This window comes from Dama dama, chromosome 29 (assembly GCF_033118175.1).
Source record: "Dama dama isolate Ldn47 chromosome 29, ASM3311817v1, whole genome shotgun sequence".
Classification (NCBI taxonomy): Eukaryota; Metazoa; Chordata; class Mammalia; order Artiodactyla; family Cervidae; genus Dama; species Dama dama.
In genome coordinates this window covers 71,356,086-71,378,548 of record NC_083709.1, presented here as the reverse complement: position 1 = coordinate 71,378,548, position 22,463 = coordinate 71,356,086, and the positions used below count along the sequence as shown (strand labels likewise).

The following is a 22,463-nucleotide window of genomic DNA, read 5'->3' as shown; positions in this document are numbered from 1 at the left end:
ACTGCCCGTCAAGAGGGAGGGAAGGTGTCAGAAGTCAGGCCCTCTCTGTCCCGTCTCCAGTTCTCCTGCACAACAGATCAGAACTGTGTGGCTGTTCTCTTCTCCTTTCAGGTGGACCAGCTGTGACACAGTCTCCTGTGACCTCTGACGCCTTCCATCACTTCGTACCTCCTTCCCCCAGTGTTTGAACATCTAGGCAGGAATTTCAAACCCCAGAAGTGGGCAGGAATAGTGAGGTGCCGGTAGAAAAGAGTGCTCTGCAGTCTGTTTTGGAGGATGTGGAGGAGGTTTCCCCCAGTGAAAGACTGTAGAAAGGATCAAAGAATGAACAGACCTGGTAACGGCATATTTAGGAAACCTGAATTTCATACATGCCATTGCTTCAGTGTACACGGAGTGAGGTAATGAGGCAGAAGCCACATCAGCAGAGCGAGAATACCCTGCGTGAACGCCAGGCAGAAAAACAGGGATTGGCACGGGAGTTGTGCTCCTCTGCCTGCTCCCCAGCTGTGGTTTGAGATCGAGTGCTCCATAACACAAATGGGCAAAAGTGGGGTCAAGGGCAACTTACGCCACACACTCAATCTAAATACATCTCATCTTGTTTGAGAGATAAGGAGAAAAATTCAGAAAAGGTTTTAAGGAAACACTCTAAGACAGGGGGATAGGAACACCATCAGAAAGAACAAAAGCATACCTCAGAAAATGATCTAGAGAAGGATCCGGAAGAAAATTTCAGGCAACAGTTTGGCATCCTTGACATTTACAAAGAGATGGCCTCTATGAAGTGAAACAGTATCCTAAGAAGAAGATAATCTAAAATGAAAGGGTAATGGAAGGAGGTAAAAATATAAAAAGCTGAGATAAAAAGAAATATGGATGATAGAAGGAAATCAAAATCTAGCCTAAAATATAATCTATAAGAGGCAGAAAGAAAGCAGAATTCATGAAAAGAAAATTCAGCTTAGTGCTACGCAGACAAATTTGCAAAAATGCAGAGGAAAAGGGATGAAACGAAACACTGAAATGAAGACTGAATAATAATTATAAATCTGACTATAAAACCAAATGCAAATGTAAGAATCATTTAAAAAAGAGATAACATGTAATTTAAAAACTAAGTCTATAATAATAATCTTTTTATAATGATTAATATTAATAGTAACTGGCAGATCATATTAAACGCCCAAAGAGTATAAGTGAGAGTATGCCAAATTCCTCATTTTAAATAGATCGGAATCAGTAAATGCAGTTTTGCTCTTGACTCAGGCTTAGGCTTAAGAAAGCTTTTAATAAATTTAAAAGTAACTACTAGTAAAACCTAGAAACCCTCCTGAAACATTAGGAAATTCAAACCAGATAGCTACAATGTAATCCATACACCACAAGGCAGAAAACAAAGAAATCAGTAAAAAACCCCAAATTAAGGGGAAAAAACCCTAATCCTCAAAGATCAGAATAACAGAACAAAGATCAAATTGTACAATTTGTAACAATGCCTGTCTGTGGGCAAAACTCCTTCACTAAAAGAGAAAGACTCTCAGACTGCCAAAATTCAGACAGATACACATATATAATCTTCCATATAAAAAAGTGATCCCCAAAAATGTTAAGTAAAAGGCACATCAGGAAATATGAAGAAAAGAAAATCAAATATCATAGTATTAGCTGAAACATAAAATTAAAGCCCTTCTCCAATAAAAGCAAAGGCATTGAATGTGAAGATTATTTTACATTTACATTTGTTAACAAATGCACATTGGTTTTATAATAAAAATTTTAAAAGACATGATGTTGAAATTAACATATAACAGAATACATTTGTATTGTTAAAAATTTAAGCATACAACAGAGGAATTTAGGTACAAAGTACTACATATCAATTAAAAATTAAAACAACTAAATAGGAGGTGGGAGTTGATGGGGAGTCGGGGAGAAGCCATGGAAAATTTCCTATACTCAAGCAGTTCCTCCTACTGTTGATCCTTGGTTTCATATTCAACTCACCTAGCAAAGCTGCCCAGTGAAGCGGTGTTCGAAATAAGTTATCGTATGATGTTATATTGCAGCTTTCGTATGAGGTCAAGACATCAACCACTGTCACATTCCCATCAGCAACTGCAAAGTGAAGAGGTGTTCGACCCTCGTAGTCTTGCCAGTTCAGTAAAGACTCTGTTGGAGCAGCATCCTATTTTTAAGGAACCAGAGACTTCAGACATACATAGAATCCTCAAAAAAGCCACATTTGATGTAAGTATTAACTGAGCGATTTTTGAAACCTGTATATTCTCTCTCAGCAGAAGTGATAAAATTTAGAAAAAAGTATACAGTCTAAATCTTAAAAAATTTAATTTCATATTTAACTATAAAAAGTACAGAAAAATAAATGTACTTGTACTATCTAGATTAAATAGGAATCAACACTTCCTAATGTGCTTTTTTTAATCTGTTATGGATTCAGCTAAAGCCATATGTTTTGTATTTTTGCTTCATATGTTTACATCCATAAACAATAGATAAATTTTGTATGTGTTTTCAATATTTATACTTATGCATTATACCATGTATATTCTTGAATTTTTTCTTTCAAAATTATATTTCTGAATTTTTTTATTTCAACACCATACATCTGGGTATCTGTAATGATACCAGTCTATTTGTTAAACCACAGTTTAGTTCTCCATTCTCCTGAAAGTCGCTCAGTCATGTCCAACTCTTTGCAACCCCAGGGACTGTAGCCCACCAGGCTCCTTTGTTCATGGAGATTCTCCAGGCCAGAACACTGGATTGGGTTGCCTTTCCTTTCTCCAGGCGCTCTTCCCAACCCAGGGATGGAGCCCAGGTCTCTCGCATTGCAGGTGGATTCTTTACTGTCTGAGCCAGCAGGGAAGCCCTTACTGAAGGATATTTAGGTTACTTACACTGTTTTCCACTATTAACAAAAATGCTGCAAGGAACACACTTCCTTTACATATCTCCTTGTGGCATATATGTGAGCTTTTTCTCTAGCCCAGACCCTTTGAAGGGAAACTCCTGGGTTGAAAGATATCTGCATCTTCAGTTAGATATTGTCAAACTGCCCTCCAAATGGCTGTTCTAATTAACACATCCATGACAATGTGTAAAAGCTTTTATTTTCCCACATGCTGGCACAAATTAACCACTTGATATTATCAAACTTAAAACGTTTTTCCCCTTATAGGTATGAAAAGCATTTCACTGATGCTTTAAATTGTATTCCTTTTATGAATGAGGTTGAAATTTTTTATCACATGTTATTAGATTTTTGGTTTAAACTGACAGTTCACAACATTTATGTGTTTTTCTCCTGGATATTTGTAGAGATATGATGCACTGCTTAGGTCCACCTTCCCTACCTCCACGGCTGCTGAAAGTGCTGCCAGCAGACAATCTCCTGTCAGCTTTTTGGAACTGCTTTAGCTGAAGAGAGTTCCCTCACCCACCTCAGGTCCCTTCTCAGATTAGGTCATACCCAAAGTCAAGCCCTCCTGTCCCAACTTAAGAACTCTCTGAAGGGACTTTCCAGGTTTAGAGCTCTCTATACAGTCAGCCTATTTTATAAAAGAAGAGTATGAGAGGTATTACAAAACACTTCAAAAAAGAAGTAGAATATTACCATGGCGGCATTCTAGGACGTTGAGTCTCCCAAGGACTTAAATGCACTTATAAAGAAGGGGAAAAAAAGCCAAATTTGTAAGGAAGATATTATAAGTGAGAATCACCCTCCACAGACCTCAGATTTTGGAATTAACACATAAAGAATATAAAATAACTAATGATAAAACACGTAAGAAAATGAAAAATGGGGACTTCCTTGGCAGTCCAGTGGTTAAGAATCTGTGCTTCCAGTGCAGGGGGCATGGGTTTGATCCTTGGTGGGGGAATTAAGATTCCACAAGCCACACAGCACAGTTAAAAAATTAAAAAGTAAGCATGGGAAAACGCTCTCTAAACAATCAGGCAGCTCTGAAAAAGAACCGAGGAGAACTCTGAGAAGTGAAAACACAATCACTAAGATTGAAGACTAAACAAACAGTGTAAACAAGACTAGATGCAGCTGAAGGAAGACTTGGTAAGGGCAGACCTGATGTAATAACCCAGAATGTAGCAGAGTGGGGCAAGATGATAGAAACGTAAAAGAAAAGGTAAGAGACGTGGAAAGTGAGATGGAAAGGTCTAAAATACGTATTATTGCAGATGCCATAGGCAGGAGTAGAGAGAACGAAAGAGAAGCAATACTGAGATAATGGTTATATATTTTCCAGAATTGAGATGTGATAATCAGAATGTATACTAAACATACACATACACAAAAACACATACTAGACACATTGTGTAAAACTGTAGGATACTATACAGAAAATTCTTAAAAACCACCCTGAGAGAAAAGATAATCTATAAAGGGATTACAATTAGACAGATAACAGGCTATTTAAGAGGAACAATGAAAGGCAGAAAGCAGCAAAAGAACAGTCTGAAAGAGCTGATAAAAGTAACTACCTAGAATTGTGTATACAGAAAAACTACATATTCAAGAGCATTGTAGAAGCATAGACATTCTTAACAGTTGAATTAATCCGGGAGTTAACTACCATACATCTATACTAATAGGAGTTCTAAGAATTGTATTTCAGGGAAAAAGGTAATAACCCTAGATGGAAAATTGGAGATCCAAGAAGAAATGCACAGCAAAGGAATCAGTTAACATACAAGTAGAAATAAATTAACCATTGTATAACTAAAACAATAATATCTTCAAAAGTCTAATTTGTATGTTACAAGCAAATAGGACCAAACATGCAATTACCACAGCATGTAAGTTATAATTTGGGAAGAAATGATTAAAAAACCTCAAAGAATTTACTGATAAACATTCAAAATTTTAGAAAGTTGGTTAAGTATAGAAAGTTGGTTAGATATATAATTAATGGCCAAAAGTATCAACTGCATTTCTATATACCTGCAACAACCAGTTAACTTCATACCCTAGACAGACTTTTTAAAAAAGGTTCAAAGAAGTACTGTTGTAAACAGCAAAAAACTGGAAACAGTTCCAAACGTCTGTCAATAACAGAATGAAAAACATGTGTCATTTAATCTTCACAAAATGGAATACTACTTAGTATATAGCAGTAAAAAGTAATATATTACAGCTACACACAGCAACACACATTAAAACCACCAACTTAACACTGAACAAAAGGATGCTGCAGAATACATCCAGTATGATTCTATGAATATAAAATGCAAAAATGTTAAAAATGAAACAGTACATTGTTTAGGAATGCAAACATATGTGGCAAAACTATAATGAAAACCAGTGGAATATTAAGCACAAAATTGAGGGTAGTGGCTGCCTCTGAGAAAGGAGAGAAAAGACTGCTGCTTGGAGGTACCCAGGGAACTTAGACAGTGACTTACTTGGCTGCTCCACTCAGTGATGAGTAAGTTTCCCTATTCCTTATATCTTAAATGTATTTATTCACTTACAACTACTTACTATTTGATAAGAACAAGTATAAAACAAAGTCAGGGATGATAAACAGGAACTCAGAAAAGTGGCTGATGGGGACAGAAATGAGCATGGCATAGGGAGAGAGAATGCCTTTGGAAGCAGGCACGTAGGAAACGTCTGTGTGGTCTTAAATCACAGTATTAAAATGCTCTATTTCCTGCTGATGAGCTCACACGCTTTTTGCTGTACGCTTTTGCGTCATAATTTGCTTGTGTGCTATAAAATGCTTTCGCATACTGTGGATAATTCATAACCTAGTTTCTTTTGGGGGTAAGGCCGTCCATTACACCTACCAGAATGCATCGCACTGTGTGAACAGCGCTTGGATCTTTGTGGTTGGCTGCCCAGTGAAGTGGGATCTTGCCTTCGACATCAGGAATTCCAATGTTAGAATCATGCTTGATGAGCAGCTTCACATGCTCAGGGTTGTTGTAGTAGGCGCTCCAATGCAGAGCTGTTTGCTGCAAAACGGAGACCGTCTCAAAAATGGCCTTGACAACAGGACAGTGACAACACAACAAGATTCTCCCAACTCCGGCAGCGCGACGGGCGCTGCGGGGAGGCTTCCGTGAGTCTCTCCTGCCGTCCGTGTCAGGGCAGCTCCGGGGGAAGAGCACGCTTGAACTTACACGTGACCAATGAGGAAACGGAGCATGAGGAGGATGAGCAATCTGCTCATTGGCATAAACGTAGTAAAGCACTTTTGCTCAAGTGATTAATGGGTCTTTGTGGACTGAACAAAGTGCTTTTTTCAGGGAAATATTTATTTTCTGGCCGTAGCACATGGCTTGCAGAATCATAGCTCCCCAACCCAGAGAACCCGTGCTCTCAGCAGTGAAAATGCAGAGTCCCAACCACTGGACGCCCAGAGAATTCTCAGTGAAATATTAGCACTACAAATGCTGTAAGTTAGGAATAACATCAGTTTACAGCAGTTGTAAAATTAAAAAACTGATCTCAGAACTTCAGGTTATATGAGTGACTACTAAACAAAATTTAAAAACCACATTAAGAATACTATGGGAGTGAAAAGATGATTGAGTATCAACCCAGGGACTTAATTATAAGAGTTTTAATTTCATGAGCACACAGGAGTTTGTAAGACTCTATGATAAAGTGCCTGATAAAAAGGAAGAGGATGACTGCCTTTGTCCAACTAAAGACCACATTTTTTTTCCTGTAAAGAATGTTGATCAAAACAATGACCAATGTATACAACATGTTCGAATTCAAGAGCAGGTAAGATAATGAATCCCAATAACAATGTCAGAGCAAATGTTATTTACAATCAAAATGAAATTAATAATAATTTTACAGTTAACATTTATTGAGAGCATACTATGCACTGAGCATTGTGCTAAACACTTGATATATATTATCTCATTCTATCTTCAACAACCCTGTCATCCCCTTTCGCACGTGGGTAAACTGAGGTACAGAGAGCTTAAGTAAGCCGACGGACACAGAACCAGCAGTGGCCTCCACACTGAAAGCCAAGAAGAGAACGCCCAAGCCCAGGGCATTAAAGCGAGCATGCGCTCAGTACACTGTCGGGGGCGTTTTGTCACCACAAATCTCACAACAAATTGCAACTATCATGCTGCTGCTGCTGCTAAGCCACTTCAGTCTGTCCGACTCTGAGCGAGCCCACAGACAGCAGCCCACCAGGCGCCCCCGTCCCTGGGATTCTCCAGGAACACTGGAGTGGGTTGGCAGCTATCACAACTAGCAGTCAAATAACGAGCTGGAGTTAGGCAGGCCTGGGTTCACATTCGAGTCCTGGCACTTGGATCTCTGGTAGGATTTTAATCTTCTTGAGCTCCAGTTTCCCCAAATGCGAAAAGATGATGCTACCCATTACACTATGGGTGCTGGCAGGACACAATTTAAGTGAAATCCTTTTCTGGGGCATGTGGAGATTTGGAATTGTTCTACCACGTACAAGTGGTAATTGAGGCCTTCTTCCTCGAGGCGTCACATCATAAAATAAAGTGTTTGCTTTCTGTTCTACTTGTCCTCGATCCTGACAGTCTGTTACCTTGTTTTTATCCTGTGTATCCACTTCTCCTGGTGCCATAAACTTCAGCAGAAGTGCCAAACATTTAGGGCTCTTGTGCCGGGTAGTCAAGTGTAAAGGAGTCATTTCTTCCAGATCCTTCTGCATCCAGTTTGCTCTGCGTGTAAGTAAGAGTTTCATGAAACGATAATTTCCCTAAATGAAAAATAAGAGACAGTAAGAAGAAATGTAGTTTGGAGCCAAAAATTTTTTTAAATTTTAAAACGCTTTAAGCATTTTAATTATTCTGCTGGAGTAATAACATTCAGATAAATAAATAAAAGGAAAAATACTTAAAATTCTACCATACTATCAGTTGTTTTATTTTGTTCATTTTTTCTCCCAACTGTTTTCTACATACCTATAGTTTCCTTAGGGGTTGGTCAATATTTCGTTGTGTTAAGGCAAGATATTTTATTTAATAATTCTATTACTGCTTATAAGTTTTTGAATAGAAAATGCTACAATGTATATGATTTTTCACTTAGTTTTTTTTTTTTCCATAGAATAAATTACCAGGAACAAAATTACTGGGTCAAAGGAGTTTGTGCATTTTATGGTTTTTGGTGTATCTTTCAAATTGCTATCTAGTAGCAACAATATATGAATGTATTAGTTTCAGCACAATCTGACCAGCACAGCATATATTATTTATATTCAAAGTATAATAACTTTGTGAAGTAAACAGAGATTTTTAACCCCAATTTAGAGGTGAGAGAAGTGAGATTCAAAGGGGTTAAATAGTTTTTCCATAGCAGCTGGTTAATAAGAAGGTGATTAGTGTTCTTGAAGAGAGCTTAGTTACAACTAAGGTATGAGGAACTCCCTCACAGTCCAGGCTCCAGACTCACACGGTCACATAGACACCAGCCCAGAAGTCACTGTGGGCCCCCCAACCGCAGGCAGTGCTGCCCACATAGCTTAGACCCTCCAATCTGGCACAATCCATCCATCCGGAGAACGAAGTGCTAGCTGAACTTCCTTCTCCAGATGGACTGACCGTAATTGTACTTGGGCTTCCCTTCTCGCTCAGGCAGTAAAGAATCCGCTTGCAATGCAGGAAACCCAGGTTCCATCCCTGGGTTGGGACAATCCCCCAAAGACGAGAATGGCAACCCATTCCAGCATTTTTGCCAAGAATTCCACGGACAGAGTAGCTTGGTGGGCTATAGTCCATAGGGTCACAAAAAGTTGGACACATTGAACCACTAACACACACAATGGTACTTAGGTCAACCATTATACAGCATGCCTGCACTGCTTCTGAACTCTTCCCTGAGATCTACTTCCATATTTCCAATTCTGATTGGAGACTTCAATATGCTTGGTATCATAGATCATTCTATTTCTTTCATTTTTATTGGAGTGTAATTGCTTTGCAATGCTGGGTTAGTTTCTGCTGGACAACAACCTGAATCAGTTACAAGTAGACACACTTCCCCTCCCTCTCGAACTCCCCCCCACCCCCCCGATCGAGGTCATCACAGAGCGCTGAGCGGAGCAATCTGCGCGATACAGCCGCTTCCCACTAGCTGTCTGCTTTACACGTGGTCGTGTATATACGCCAATGCTACCTTTTCAGCCTGTCTCACCCTCTCCTTCCCTTCTCCACGTCCACAGTGTGATCTCTATGTCCATGTCTTTATTCCTGCCCTGCGAAGAGGTTCACCAGTACCGTTCTCTAGATTCCATATATATTTCAGTCAACATGAACAAACTATATTCCATGATCAAATTCTCTGCTGTCCTCATGCCGATTTCTCTTTCTCTATTCAAAGCACAGTCGCAGGCAGGGCAGCCTGTCTTTTTAATCTTCTGAGACCCTCTTTGGCATTGGCTTTCTTTAGGATTGGAATGAAAACCGACCTTGTCCAGTCCTGTGGCCACTGCTGAGTTTTCCCAATTTGCTGGCATATTGAGTGCAGCACTTTCACAGCATCATCTTTCAGGATTTGAAATAGCTCAACTGGAATCCATCACCTCCACTAGCTTTGTTCGTAGTGATACTTCCTAAGGCCCACTTGACTTCGCATTCCAGGATGTGAAGATGCCAAAGAATGTTCAAACTACTGCACAATTGCACTCACTTCACACACTAGTAAAGTAATGCTCAAAATTCTCCAAGCCAGGCTTCAACAGTACACGAACCGTGCACTTCCAGATGTTCAAGTTTGATTTAGAAAAGGCAGAGGAGCCAGAGATCAAATTGCCAACATCCGCTGGATCATTGAAGAAGCAAGAGAGTTCCAGAAAAACATCTATATCTGCTTTATTGACCAAGCCAAAGCCTTTGACTATGTGGATCACAACAGACTGTGGAAAATTTTTCAAGAGATGGGAATACCAGACCACCTGATCTGCCTCTCGAGAAATCTGTATGCAGGTCAAGAAGCAACAGTTAGAACTGGACATGGACTAACAGACTGGTTCCAAACTGGGAAAGGAGTAGGTCAAGGCTGTATATTGTCACCCTGCTTATTTAATTTATATGCAGAGTACATCATGTGAAATGCCAGGCTGGATGAAACACAAGCTGGAATCAAGATCACCGGGAAAAATATCAGTAGCCTCAGACATGCAGATGACACCACATTTATGGCAGAAAGCAAAGAACTAAAGAGCCTCTTGATGAAAGTGAAACAGAAGAGTGAAAAAGTAGGCTTAAACTCACATTCAGAGAACTAAGATCATGGCATCTGGTCCCATCACTTCATGGCAAATAGATGGGGAAACAATGGAAACAGTGACTGACTTTATTTTTTGCGGCGCCAAAATCACTGCAGATAGTGACTGCAGCCATGAAATTAAAACACGCTTGCTCCTTGGAAGAAAAGCTATGACAAACCTAGACAGCATACTGAAAAGCAGAGACATTTCTGTGCCAATAAAGGTCCATCTAGTCAAAGAAATGGTTTTTCTAGTAGTCATGTACAGATGAGAGATTTGGACTATAGAGAAAGCTGAGCATCAAAGAACTGATGCTTTTGAACTGTGGTGTTGGAGAAGACTCTTGAGAGTCCCTTGGACTGCAAGGAGATCCAACCAGTCCATCCTAAAGGAGATCAGTCCTGAGTGTTCACTGGAAGGACTGATGCTGAAGCTAAAACTCCAATACTTTGGCCACCTGATGTGAGGAATTGACTCATTTGAAAAGACCCTGATGCTGGGAAAGATTGAAAGCGGGAGGGGAAGGGGATGACAGAGGATGAGATGGTTGGATGGCATCACCGACTCAATGGACATGAGCTTGAGCAAGTTCCAGGAGTTGGTGATGGACAGGGAAGCCTGGCGTGCTGCAGTCCACGGGGTCACAAAGAGTTGGACACGACTGAGCGACTGAACTGAACTGACACCGTCTACATCCTTAACATTGTTGGAAATGTGGCTTTTAAGTAATATAATTACAATGCTGTAATGTTCTACTATCAGGGGCTATCAGTATTAATAGGGAAGACACTTATTAATTGAGCAGCCCCACCCCCACTGTAATGAATGTGAAGCTCTAAGGCAACAGGGACGTGAGGAAAGAAGAATGAGGCTTGTCTGCTTGCCACAGAGGCAGGAGTCAACTCAGCTCCAGGGCAGAGGCTGAAATAAGGGCGAAAACCAGGACAAGGGCCCATGAGGCTGTCTACACTAGACGGGCAAACCTGGAATGGACAGAAACACAAGGAGGCAGCTCAGTTATTTCCATTCAGAGCAGTTTTCCTTGACCAACCGAGGGAAAGCTTATTTTCTTCTTCTTTATTGCAGAATCTTTTCATTTCCTTCACAGCACTTTCCCCAGTTTGTAGGTACATATATATCTGTTAATTTCTCTTTGCTGAGATCTTCCTCACAAGTAGTGAGCATCATGAAGGCAGAGGCTATGTTTTATTGATCACTGTGCTCGGCATGTTCCTAGCACAGACTAGGTGCTTAATAAATGTTACTTGATTCATGTCAATGTATGACAAAAATCACTACAATGTTGTAAAGTAATTAGTCTCCAACTAATAAAAACAAATGAAAAAAAAAAATGTTCCTTGAAGGACTGAGTGAATAACAGGAAGTAAAATATCTTCTAGAGCTTTTTGTTTTTATTTAAAACTTAGAGACAGTTGCTAAATTAGTGCATAACAGTAAGAATATTAATTCTCAAATATGTGGTATTTGGTTACTCTTATTTATTAATACTTATTTATCAGAGCGCTTCATTCATAGTGGACATCATTTATCTGGATTTTTTCACTTCACCCAATGCCAGTTGCAGTTTTTGAGAAGGTACTAAAATTTCCTCAAGAGGGCACCCTGCTCTAAATCTCTTGCCATCTTTCTTTGAAAAAAGAGAAAAATGCCCAGGAAAAACAAACCTATGTGGTACTTCATACCAAAAAAATAAGGTTTGACCTTTCTGAGCATAACATTTCAAATATTACAGAATAATTCATCATGACCTTTTAAAGATAGTCAATCAGACAATCATTGTGATTTTGAAATTAAGGGGAAAAGGGAAGGAGAGGAAGGAAACTAGAATATGCTAGGGGGTGGCTACTGGGTTATAGACACTCCACATTATTTACACTCCACATTATTCTGGGGGTTCTACCTACACAAAACATGGTACATTTCAGGAATAACTACTCAATCATTCAACAAACATTCTTGGAGCCTTGTTACAAAGCAGACAAGAGTGAAATGTACTTTACTCTGACATAGATTTCATCTTTGTTCCGCACAGAAGTATCATGGGCAATTTTTACATATCAAATAAAGTATCTTTCTGTGCTTCTAATTTCCTGAGAGTATCATGTATATGAAATGATAAAGGTAATATTTGTACTTAGAACAGTACAGAAGCAGATGCTCAGTGACGTTTGCTAATTTTATCACAAGCAGTTTCCCACCGCGGAGGCGGCGACAGCACTGGACGGCCAGGTGGAACAAGGACGGCCGTGGCTGAGGGCCAGGGCAGGAGGAGCCGACGGGACGCAGTGTACGGGCTCCGCGAGGATCAGGAGCGGACCAAGGAGCAGGTGAAGGTAAAACACATGCAGTGTTCTGTATGATGACTTTCCCGATTTTTTTTTTTTACATTGAGAAAAATGTCTATGCCTTCAGATAAAGGTGACACAGTCCCAAAAAGAACAAACCCAATAGGAACTTAGTGGGGAGTGCTGCTGGGCTGAGTCGCTCAGCCGTGCCTGACTCTTTGCAACCCCGTGGACTGTAGGCCCCGAGGCTCCTCTGTCCATGGGGAGTCTCGAGGCAAGAATACTGGGCTGGGTTGCCACGCCCTCCTCCAGGGGATCTGCCCAACCCAGAGATCAAACCCAGGTCTTCTGCATTGCAGGAGGATTCTTTACCAGCTGAGCCAGCAGGGAAGCCCATGAATTCTGGAGTGGGTAGCCTATCGCTTCTCCAAGAGATCTTCCTGACCCAAGAATTGAACCGGGGTCTCCTGCATGATCAGGCTAGCTTCTCCTTTTCCAAAGGACACAGACCATCTGAGACACTATTGACAAATGCTGGGACTAGAAACAATATAACCCATTTGGACCAAGATCAACCTCCCTGGTTTTAGGAACAAGCATTTGTTACATCCTCAGTGAACCCAAACTCAACTCTGAGAATGAACAGAGGGGACAGGCAAGTCTTTGAACTAAAATCAGGAGAGCATTTCTAGCACCAGTGGGAAAGAGGAAAACACTAGTTTCAGACAGCAAGCTATTTTGATAACCCCCTGAAGACTGTCCGACTCTGGGGACCCATGTTACAGGCTACTCTGTTTCCCATAAAGCCCCCTCAATACAAGCGCAAACAAACAAAATGTCCAAACATTTCCTCACTACTGCTCCAAATCAGGACTTCTTACGTTTCCACGTTTATTATGACACAGTTACTTTTGTTGTGATACTAAGAATTTAGTATCATCTCTTAGGGCCACATGACAAGATCCTGAGGTGAAGACTGGGGATCTACTTTTATAATTTCTGACTGGGTAGGAAATAGTATAAGAGTGAAACAGAGAATAGATCAAAAGAGTATATATTCTTAAGAAAATTCTGCAGGCAAGTAAGCAGAAATGAGAACTAAAGTGACAAGAAAGTCCTATTTCATCAGTTAAACAATATTAACTCTGATATGATGAGGTCTATTATGCCACGCAAATGTGAAAATATTTCCTAATGGCTCTGAAACATTGAATAAGATGTCATTTTTTGGTTTGGGGTTTTTCGTTGTTGCTGTTATTGTTAGGTACTAATGATCTTCATCTTAATCTTTCTATTATTATTAACATGATGACCTTCTTCTGTCTGTCATGTAAATGATTATGACATTTGGATTTTCCTCAGATACCTGAAAAGGAGTGTAATCCCTGAAAGGGTAAAAGAGAATGGAAAAGCTCTGACCTGGAGAACAGCACTTGAAATGAATCTGAGAAAGAAATCAACTCAAAATGCCACCAAGTTCATATTTTTGTCTGTCCAATTTGCTAAGGTGAACTCTTTTTTTTTTTTTTTAAGGAAAAGTCACTTAATCTAAATAACAAAGATGGAGGTTTTGAGTGAAATACTTTGATATTTTAATTTTTCATTTTTAAGAAATAAAATATAACATATATGGCTAACACTCCCTTTGCACCCTTCCCCAGTTCTATTCCCTTTCTATCTTTGGAGAAATTGGTGATTATTTTTCCCATGAATGTTTTGATATATTTTATTTCTTACAAATACATGTATTCATAAACGAAACAGCATTATTTTGTATGTTTTCAATCTTTATATAAGTAGCCCTCCAGGGATCACTTGCCACCTTTCACTCAAAGCAATATTTTTGAGATATGTCCAAATTGCTTTGGTTCATACATTTTCACTGGAGAAAGCATTCTGTCATATGAAAATAGTATATTTATTTATCTCTAAGGGAATATTTAGCTTGTTTCTCATTTTTCACTATTATAAACAATATTGGAATGAATTTTCTCATATGTATCTCTTGGTACATGTACCAGAATTTCTGAAACTGCTGGGCTGAAACTGTTCTCTCAAGTAGGTACTCCAGTTTACATTCACACCAGTTATGTTTGAGAATTTGTGCTTCCCCACATCTTCTCCACACTTGGTTTTGTCAGAATTGCTAACCTGTGCCAGTGGGTACACTATTTTGTCTTATCGTGGATTTAACTCTCGCTTCCCTTCCTGAGGTGCAATGTCGTTGTGGGCTATTTGTTTCTTGTTCTTGAACAGCCTTTTTGTGTGTTTACTCATTTCACAGCTGAGCTATTTGTTTTTTCCTTACTGATCTGTAGGAGTTTTCTGGATACTAATTCTTGACTTATTTACCAAATATCTTCTCTCTTTGTGTGGCTGTCCTTTTGGCTTTGTTTACACACTTCTGCCAGGAATAAATTCACTATCTGCAATGATGATATTGCTAGCTGTCTCAGCATTAGATTTCTTCATATATTTTGTTTGCGGGTTCATTTTGTAGCGAAGATTGTTTGCTGTTACTTTTTATTTGTTTTGTTTTCCTTCTTTTCTCTCTACTCACCTTTGTAGCTGCTAACACCCAGCTCCTGGTCCATTTGAGAATTTGCATTTATGATGAGGTTTTGCAGCCACACGTCTAGTGATATTAGGGGCATCAGTTACTGTCACTGAGCTAGTGCATGGCTTCCTGCTCCTGAGACTTGATCTTTGTCCTGCTCCTGCCACTTGTCTAAATCAGCTTCCTCTAAAGTAACAGCCTCGTGTCAAGACAAAGAATACCCCCAAATTCTAAGGAATTTTTTTTCGCTTTAGTGTGAATACAGGACTGCATACGGCAGCCCTTTTCCCTACTGGGACACTGAAGAGACCAGATATTTTCCCCAAACCTATATGTTTCCTGACGCATTCTTATTCTATGTCCTCAGCACTTATATTTACTCTCATGGTAGGTGAGGGAGAAAACAACTGTCCACCAAATGTTCATTGTATTTTGTTTTCATCTATAGGTTTGTGTATAATTTTGTCCTGGAAATATTATAACTGTATATACATATAATAGCACAAATAAACATAAGGTAGGCATTCTGCCATATTTTATCTAAATCCTAATCTTTCTGTACCCCCCCAAAGATACATTATTTAAAACTGAAATGGAAGTGATATAAACATGATTTGTTATTATTAATTCTAATGATATCTATATAATTACATATTTATAAACTCTCAAAGCATTTACAATATTAATTTTTAATAAAAATCACCATCGCTAGGAAGTATATGGAGAAGGAAATGGCAATCCACTCCAGCATTCTTGCCTGGAGAGCCCCGTGGACAGAGGAGCCTGGTGGGCTGCAGTCCATGGAGTCGCACAGAGTCGGACACAACTGAAGTGACTTAGCGTGCATCGGAGAAGGAAGTGGTGACCCACTCCAGTGTTCTTGCCTGGAGAATCCCAGGGACAGAGGAGCCTGGAGGGCTGCCGTCTATGGGGTCGCACAGTCAGACACGACTAAAGCAACTTAGCAGCAGCAGCAGCAGGAAGTACATAGGTCACAAGTATCAATAACTTCTTTATATCAAGCTTTCCTGTAATGGCTGCAGACACACATCAGTCTCAGAAATCCCACAGTAGCGTCAGGAGAGGCTCTGCCATGGGGCTGGAGAGTCCCTCCATGTTCTAATAAGTATGCCAAGAGTGCAAAGCCTTGACTCCTCTACCTGGGCCATTTCTTGGAGTTGGTTTTGTACCGAGCAAACTTGTGGGACATTCATGTCTCCTGAACATTAGACCAAGAGCAGTCTTGCTTAGTATTTGCTAAAGTAGTAAAGCTGGAGATATGCCCCAGTTCAGCATCCCTCAGAAGCCATGTGAACCCACTGTGTGCTCAGGGTCCATCTGGGGCCTTGGCAACGCCTCCTGGCTCTTGGCGTAAAGGAACTGATGCAAAGACGCCAGTGATTACGCTTTCTGCTCTGCCATCAGTAGGAAGCTCTTCTGTCTCTGATGGTACTTATGTATCTCCTGCCAGTCCTCAGAGCTAGTTCATTACCTTGTAGTAAGTTGGGACATACAAAGAAAAAAGCAGGGAAGTAAGATAAATTAAATCCAACACCTGACATTATAGGAAATGAGGAGGGGATGCTGACAGAGACACAGTCTTCTCGAAGAGTAAGGACACGGGCCCTGCAGGTCAGGGGCAGGGATGAGAAGGTTCCATGTGGGATCTTCACGCACCCGCGTGGTGGGCAGGGCTGGGGAGGTAAGGGACCCTGCTGACCTGCCTACCGACTCAGTGATGAGGAGTAGGATTAAAAGAACCTGCCCAAGTGATGTCTTGGTTCTGGCTCACCTTCCTCTGGGCAATCAGAGAAAGAGACGACAGCATCACAGTGGGGCAGTGTGGTCGTGGCTGCTGAGCCAAGGACTCTCCGAAGGGGAAATAAAATGGTGAAAGCAACGAGACCCTGCTATTTGACACAGAACTCTGGGTGGACTGACGACAGTAGAAGTTCCCTTGGTTGAGACCTGAGTGAGCAACGGCTCAAGAGTGAAAATGAACGCAACGCCTTGTCTAATGATGCAGAGCCAACTGCGCCATGTAGCTGATCCTGCCGTAGTCTGCTCTGTCTGAGGACAAACCACTGGGTGTAGCGGTGGCCACTGTCTAAAGCAAAGCTGCTTTTTTAATGGTGCCCTCAATGCCCTGGCCTGATTTACTGATGATCTGGCTAAGTTAAAACTTGATGGCATCCACTGGGAGGCAGTCCAACCACAACTGGGAAGCAGTCCAATCTCAGTGACAGCTCAGGAAAACTGACTCTGCTAACGACAGGTCAGCCCAGAGGGCTGAAGTGAAAGGCACCGTCCTTAACTTAGACACCACTCTTAAGGATGGGACACGCTTTTTTTAACTCATGGAATGTTGTCAATGTTCAAGTCATCTGATCTGGCACTTGGAAGACTATAGATGATAGTTTAAAGACATCCCTCTATGGGGCTACAAACTATGGAGATAAAACTCTAGCTGCCAATTGAACAGTGTGGGTCAGTCATGTAGATGCCCACGGGAAACGTCTATTCTCTTATGAGACCAGCTGGCATCAGGCTGCTGAATAAGCCTATATTGCCAAGGTCATTGACCATTTGCCTCCCGGATTCATCATTGCACTGAACATGGTAACGAATCCATTATCACAGACTGAACCCAGAGTAAAAGGTACATGTTTGGTGTAGAAGCTACCACTGCATACCAGACTTGCTTGTTCTTCTAAGTTGGCCGATTTCTCTTAAAGGAGGCCACTTTAACAGGGCATTGCCCCTGCCCATTCTTGGCAGGGATTCTGACCAACCCCTTTCAGCGACACCTTATGCCTCAAGACTGCAGACATGTTTCAGGTTACAAGGTCACTGTTCCAGTCTGATTAGCCTATATTAGCCACAGCATTGAGGCCCATGAAACTAAAGTGTTTGTCATGTTTTGGGTTTCTATACCGTCTGACTACGACACGTCTTTTGTCACAAAGACCATCCAAAATTGGGCGAATAGTTAAGATGTTTAATGGACATTCTGTGCCCCATACTGCCTCAAGGAATCTGAAATAACCAGGAGCAGGCATGGCTTCCTCAAAAGCAAATTCAGACAGATTTGTAGCTCTGCGTCCATTACCTCCCCCTGACCACACACCTGAGGGAGGCAGTCTGGCCACTGTGCGTGGCCCCCCTCAGAGAGAGGCCATCTCCTCATGGCAGCCTCCTGGGCGACAATCAGGACAAAAGGTGTGGGGCTGATGCACAGCTATTTTGAAAATGTAGGATTCATACCCTAAGAGTAACCCCAGGCTGGCCTTGTGGGTACACCCTCTGGGTGGCGTGTGTGTGCACACGCTCAGTTGCTAAGTGATGTCCCACTCTTTGTGACCCCGTGGACTGCAGCCCGCCAGGCTCCTCTGTCCATGGGATTCTCCAGGCAAGAATACTGGAGCGGGTTGCCATTTCCTGCTCCAGGGGACCTTCCCCGCCCAGGGATGAACCTGCATCTCCGGCATTGGCAGGCGGGTTCTTTACCACTGCACCACCTGGAAAGCCAATGGTGATCCATGTTTAACAACAAACCCTGAACTAAAGTGACTTGTGCCTCTTCAGGTTTTATATCTGGAGGAGAGAGGGAAATATTTCTCCACTGGGCTTAGGGGTTGTTTTTCAGCTCATCTAGTGCCTCCTATAATTATTGGCAATAACACCGAGATCAGCAGGTCAGCCCAACTCTCTTGCAGGTATCGTACCAGATAACAGGAAAGCCTTGGAGTATATCGTGGCTGTGTGCAGTAAGACCTGCTGTCCCCCCTGGTTCTCACTCACAGTGGACTTAATCCAGGACACTGAAGTCAGTACTGCAGGCTGTTCTCATCCTGCAGCTTAGAATTCTATCACTTAAAAGCCACATGAGACATACTAATCAGATCTGTTCCTAGTCTCTGGTGGTCAGATTAATCAGAGTAGCTGATGGAACGGCATGCTCATGTGAAGAACATGGAGGGCCAAATGGTGGGTTGTTGGGAGAAGCAATTTACCATGGGTCCTAATCAGCCGTGCATGTTCTTATGCCAAAAATGCAGAGACTTGACCGTTCTTGGCCTAGGCAGCTTCTCTGGGCTGTGTCTGCTGCAATCAATTTGAAGGACAAGACATCTCTTCCCCTAGGTTTACTAACAGCTCATTACAAAAGTGTAGATTCCTGAAGGTCAGCGATCCTCTGTGCTGCGATGCAAACCTACTGCGTGCACGGCACCTATGTGGGCCTTCGGTGACTCCCTCGCGGTTCTTTGGGGAAAGGGAAATCAGGGCAAACGATGGGTGCTGGAGCTTTTCTCTACACCGTGAGTAAGCTATCTCTTTGTCCCTGACCTGGAGTCTGTCTATTGTCAACATCCATGAAGCAGTAACAGACTAACTTCTTAGCTTGTATATAGGGTAAAATAAAACCTTAGGCCTTGAAAATAGTTCTGTATTATTGCAACATGAATGAAGTATAAGAAGTGAAATGTGATTAGAGAGGTGAGCAGGGGCTAGGAAATGGAGAGTCTAATACCGCATGACGAAGAGTCTAAAACTTATCATATAGGTAATGGGGCACCAATGAAGAGTTAAAGGAAATGATGTGAGTAATTTATGTTTTGGGGGCAGTCTGAAGCATTGATTTGAGGCAAACAAATCTTTGGCAGTGCAACTGGTTAGGGGGTCATAGCAGCGATCCGGAATAGAAATGTTGGCAGCTAAGCAGAAATCAGAGGATGGGCTGTGAAATACCCAGAGGTATGGGCTGAATGGGTCCAGCGGAGAGCGGTGTCAATAACTGAAAAGACAGAAGCAACAACAGGGTTCAGGATGAAGATTTTGAGTTCTGTTCTTTTAACATGTGGAGTTTAGGGTGTCTGAGGGAAATCTATACAGAGAAGTCTAACAAAAAAGAAAGGTAGAAAAAGAAAAGAATCTATATGGACCTGAAGACCGGAAGAGATAGCTGGGATTCAAGATACAAGGTTATAAATCATCTACATTAATAGCTACGTCAACTGTTTTATCAAAAGACAAAATTTCTGGCATAAATGAAAGCACATAAAACTGGAAAAATGAATCTATACATCCTAACTGAAATATAAACATAATTTAAATATCCACGTAAATAGCTTAGCTTAGTATAATGCGATCCATACTGTTCTTTTTCCTAGACCAGGAGATACTGCTACCATATCAAATACAGAGTGTAAGTGAATTGGAAAAAAGATGGGCCTTTCCTCATTATTACCACCTGCTTGGATAATTTTTTGGCTCCAATTAGGTGTCTCACTGTACTCTGGTTTCAAGATTTTTTTTTTTTAATTTAATGTGGATCCTTACAGGAAATAGTTTTAAAAACCAAATTTTTGAATGACTGAGCTATAGAAATGATTACATACTGAGCTATAGAAATGAAATGAAATCCGTGTTGCTTTTTCCAGTCACAGACATTCTCCTTTCCTTAAATTTCTGATTTCAAGCCTAAATACAGTGTTTTACAGGTAAAATCTCTAACTACTCAACACCTATGATGGTAATCGCATCACTAATATGTCAACTTTAGGAAATCTTATTTTTTTTTTTAAAAAGCTATTTGACAATTCTCTAAGCAAAGGCTAAGAATGGCACTTCAAAGGCAGAACGGGAGCTGTATTTGTTGCTTTTCAAGTTTAAGATGTTCATCCATCTGGCGGAGCAGCCAGACAATACATCAGCCAAGAACATCTCTCTGGCTTAAAACAGATTCTGGCTCTCAAGAAGGATTTGACTGAAGGAAAGGCAACATCTTTAGTTGCTCTGTGGCTGAACTCTGCTAATATTTCTCTTCAATGCCTCCTCCAAGCCTTGGCTCCATCCACTAACTTGGTTTCCATAGGAATAGACAGAACTATCAAGTGGCACAAAGTCAAACGGCACAACAGAAAAAGAAAATGTGGCTGTCAAGAAAAAAGTCGGCAGACTTTTCTCTAAGAAAAGAAACCGTAGAAAGGTGTCCTTGACTCTGAGGCTTCCTTACACAATGCTGGATTTTTCATGTGATTTTTCTGCCTGGTAGGGACAAGTTTTTAAGATTAGTATGAAAGTCAGTCCCTTCAGTAGAGAGTATTTCATACAAAAAAATAAATATTAAAAAACTGTGAAATGCTGAGACGCTTATTTCCGCAAGTACAATCCCCTCGTGCCTGTGAGCTGCCCTGCTTTACTCAGAGTGGCGCTTTAGGTCGGCACAACCTTTTAGGCTGATTATAAAACGCACTTTGTTTCTCATAGTTGACATTTTATTTATAGGAAAACATCGATTTCATCTTAAATCAGTAGTTCTCAACCTCTAGCACGCATCAGGATGTCTGAAGGGCTGGAAAACAGACTGCTTGGGGACCTCCCCCAGAGGTTTTTGTTCACTAGCTCTGGGGTGGGGGTAGGAATTCACATTTCCAACAAGTTTGTGGGGGACACCAGTGCTGCTAGGTCCAGGAGTTCACACTTTGAGAATCACTGTCTAAACAAATAACCTAACTATCAAGAGTTCTCAACCATGAAGAACTTAAACAAGCACCCACAACCGCCAAAAAAGAATGCCTGTCTCATTCTAGGTCAATGAAGTCAGAATTTGAGACTTTGGGATTAGTATTTCCTAAATGCTCTGCAGGTGATTTGAAAATGGTATCAAGAGTGAGACTTGGTAATTCAACAATTCATTCGATACTCAACAGTTCCTTACTATGTAATTACTCTGAATCAGACACTCTGCTAAGGGTTTTGGAAGCTTTAAAAATACTTAAAATACATATGCACAGTCATTATACATTACAATGTAGTACAAGCAAGGAGGGGCAAGTGCATAAAAAATCCAAAACCACGCCGGGAAGGCTGGATGGCAACCTTCAGAGCAGGAGGGATTGGCTCCTAGCGCTCTCATCGCCGGATGGACGTTATAAGCTGCCGGTCCATTCTCCGCACTGACCCTGACCAGTCTTCTGAGTTGCGCTGAAAGCAGTTACTTTTAAAAAATCATGTTTTAGTGCTAAATTCAGAAGCTAAACCCAAACAAATCTTGCTTAACATCTGGTTCCTTTGAAGCGCCCCAAGTCTTGTCCTAGGCTCCATCTTTAGTTTTTCAACAACGTACCTTCTATTGATCCTAACACACAGTTTTAAAAAAAAATCAATTCCTCTATTTGGCTAAGATATGTTCCTTTGGGGAAACTGTTTAAAACAACTGTTTGAATCCATCTGTTGCCTTCTCTACTTCAGTTCCACGCTATGGATGGATTTCTTAGATAGTGGGAAAGACAAACGACAGAGAAATATGTAAATAAATTCAATTACACTCAGAAATCC

The 22,463-nt window shown here is 41.0% G+C and overlaps 1 protein-coding gene across 5 annotated transcripts in view; it reads right to left on the bottom strand.

Moving 5' to 3' along the window:
- The window catches only part of INVS (inversin), a 125,338-nt gene that overhangs the window by 55,035 nt on the left and 47,840 nt on the right, over positions 1 to 22,463 (bottom strand). For 3 of the 5 annotated variants that reach the window (XM_061132133.1, XM_061132134.1, XM_061132135.1), the window contains 3 exons: positions 7,575 to 7,748; positions 5,830 to 5,997; positions 2,008 to 2,188 (listed from right to left, as the gene is read on the bottom strand). In XM_061132133.1, the coding sequence (XP_060988116.1) occupies positions 2,008 to 2,188; positions 5,830 to 5,997; positions 7,575 to 7,748 (523 nt within the window). The remainder of the gene's footprint in view (positions 1 to 2,007; positions 2,189 to 5,829; positions 5,998 to 7,574; positions 7,749 to 22,463) is intronic. The other 2 variants (XM_061132136.1, XM_061132137.1) reach the window with 1 other exon arrangement.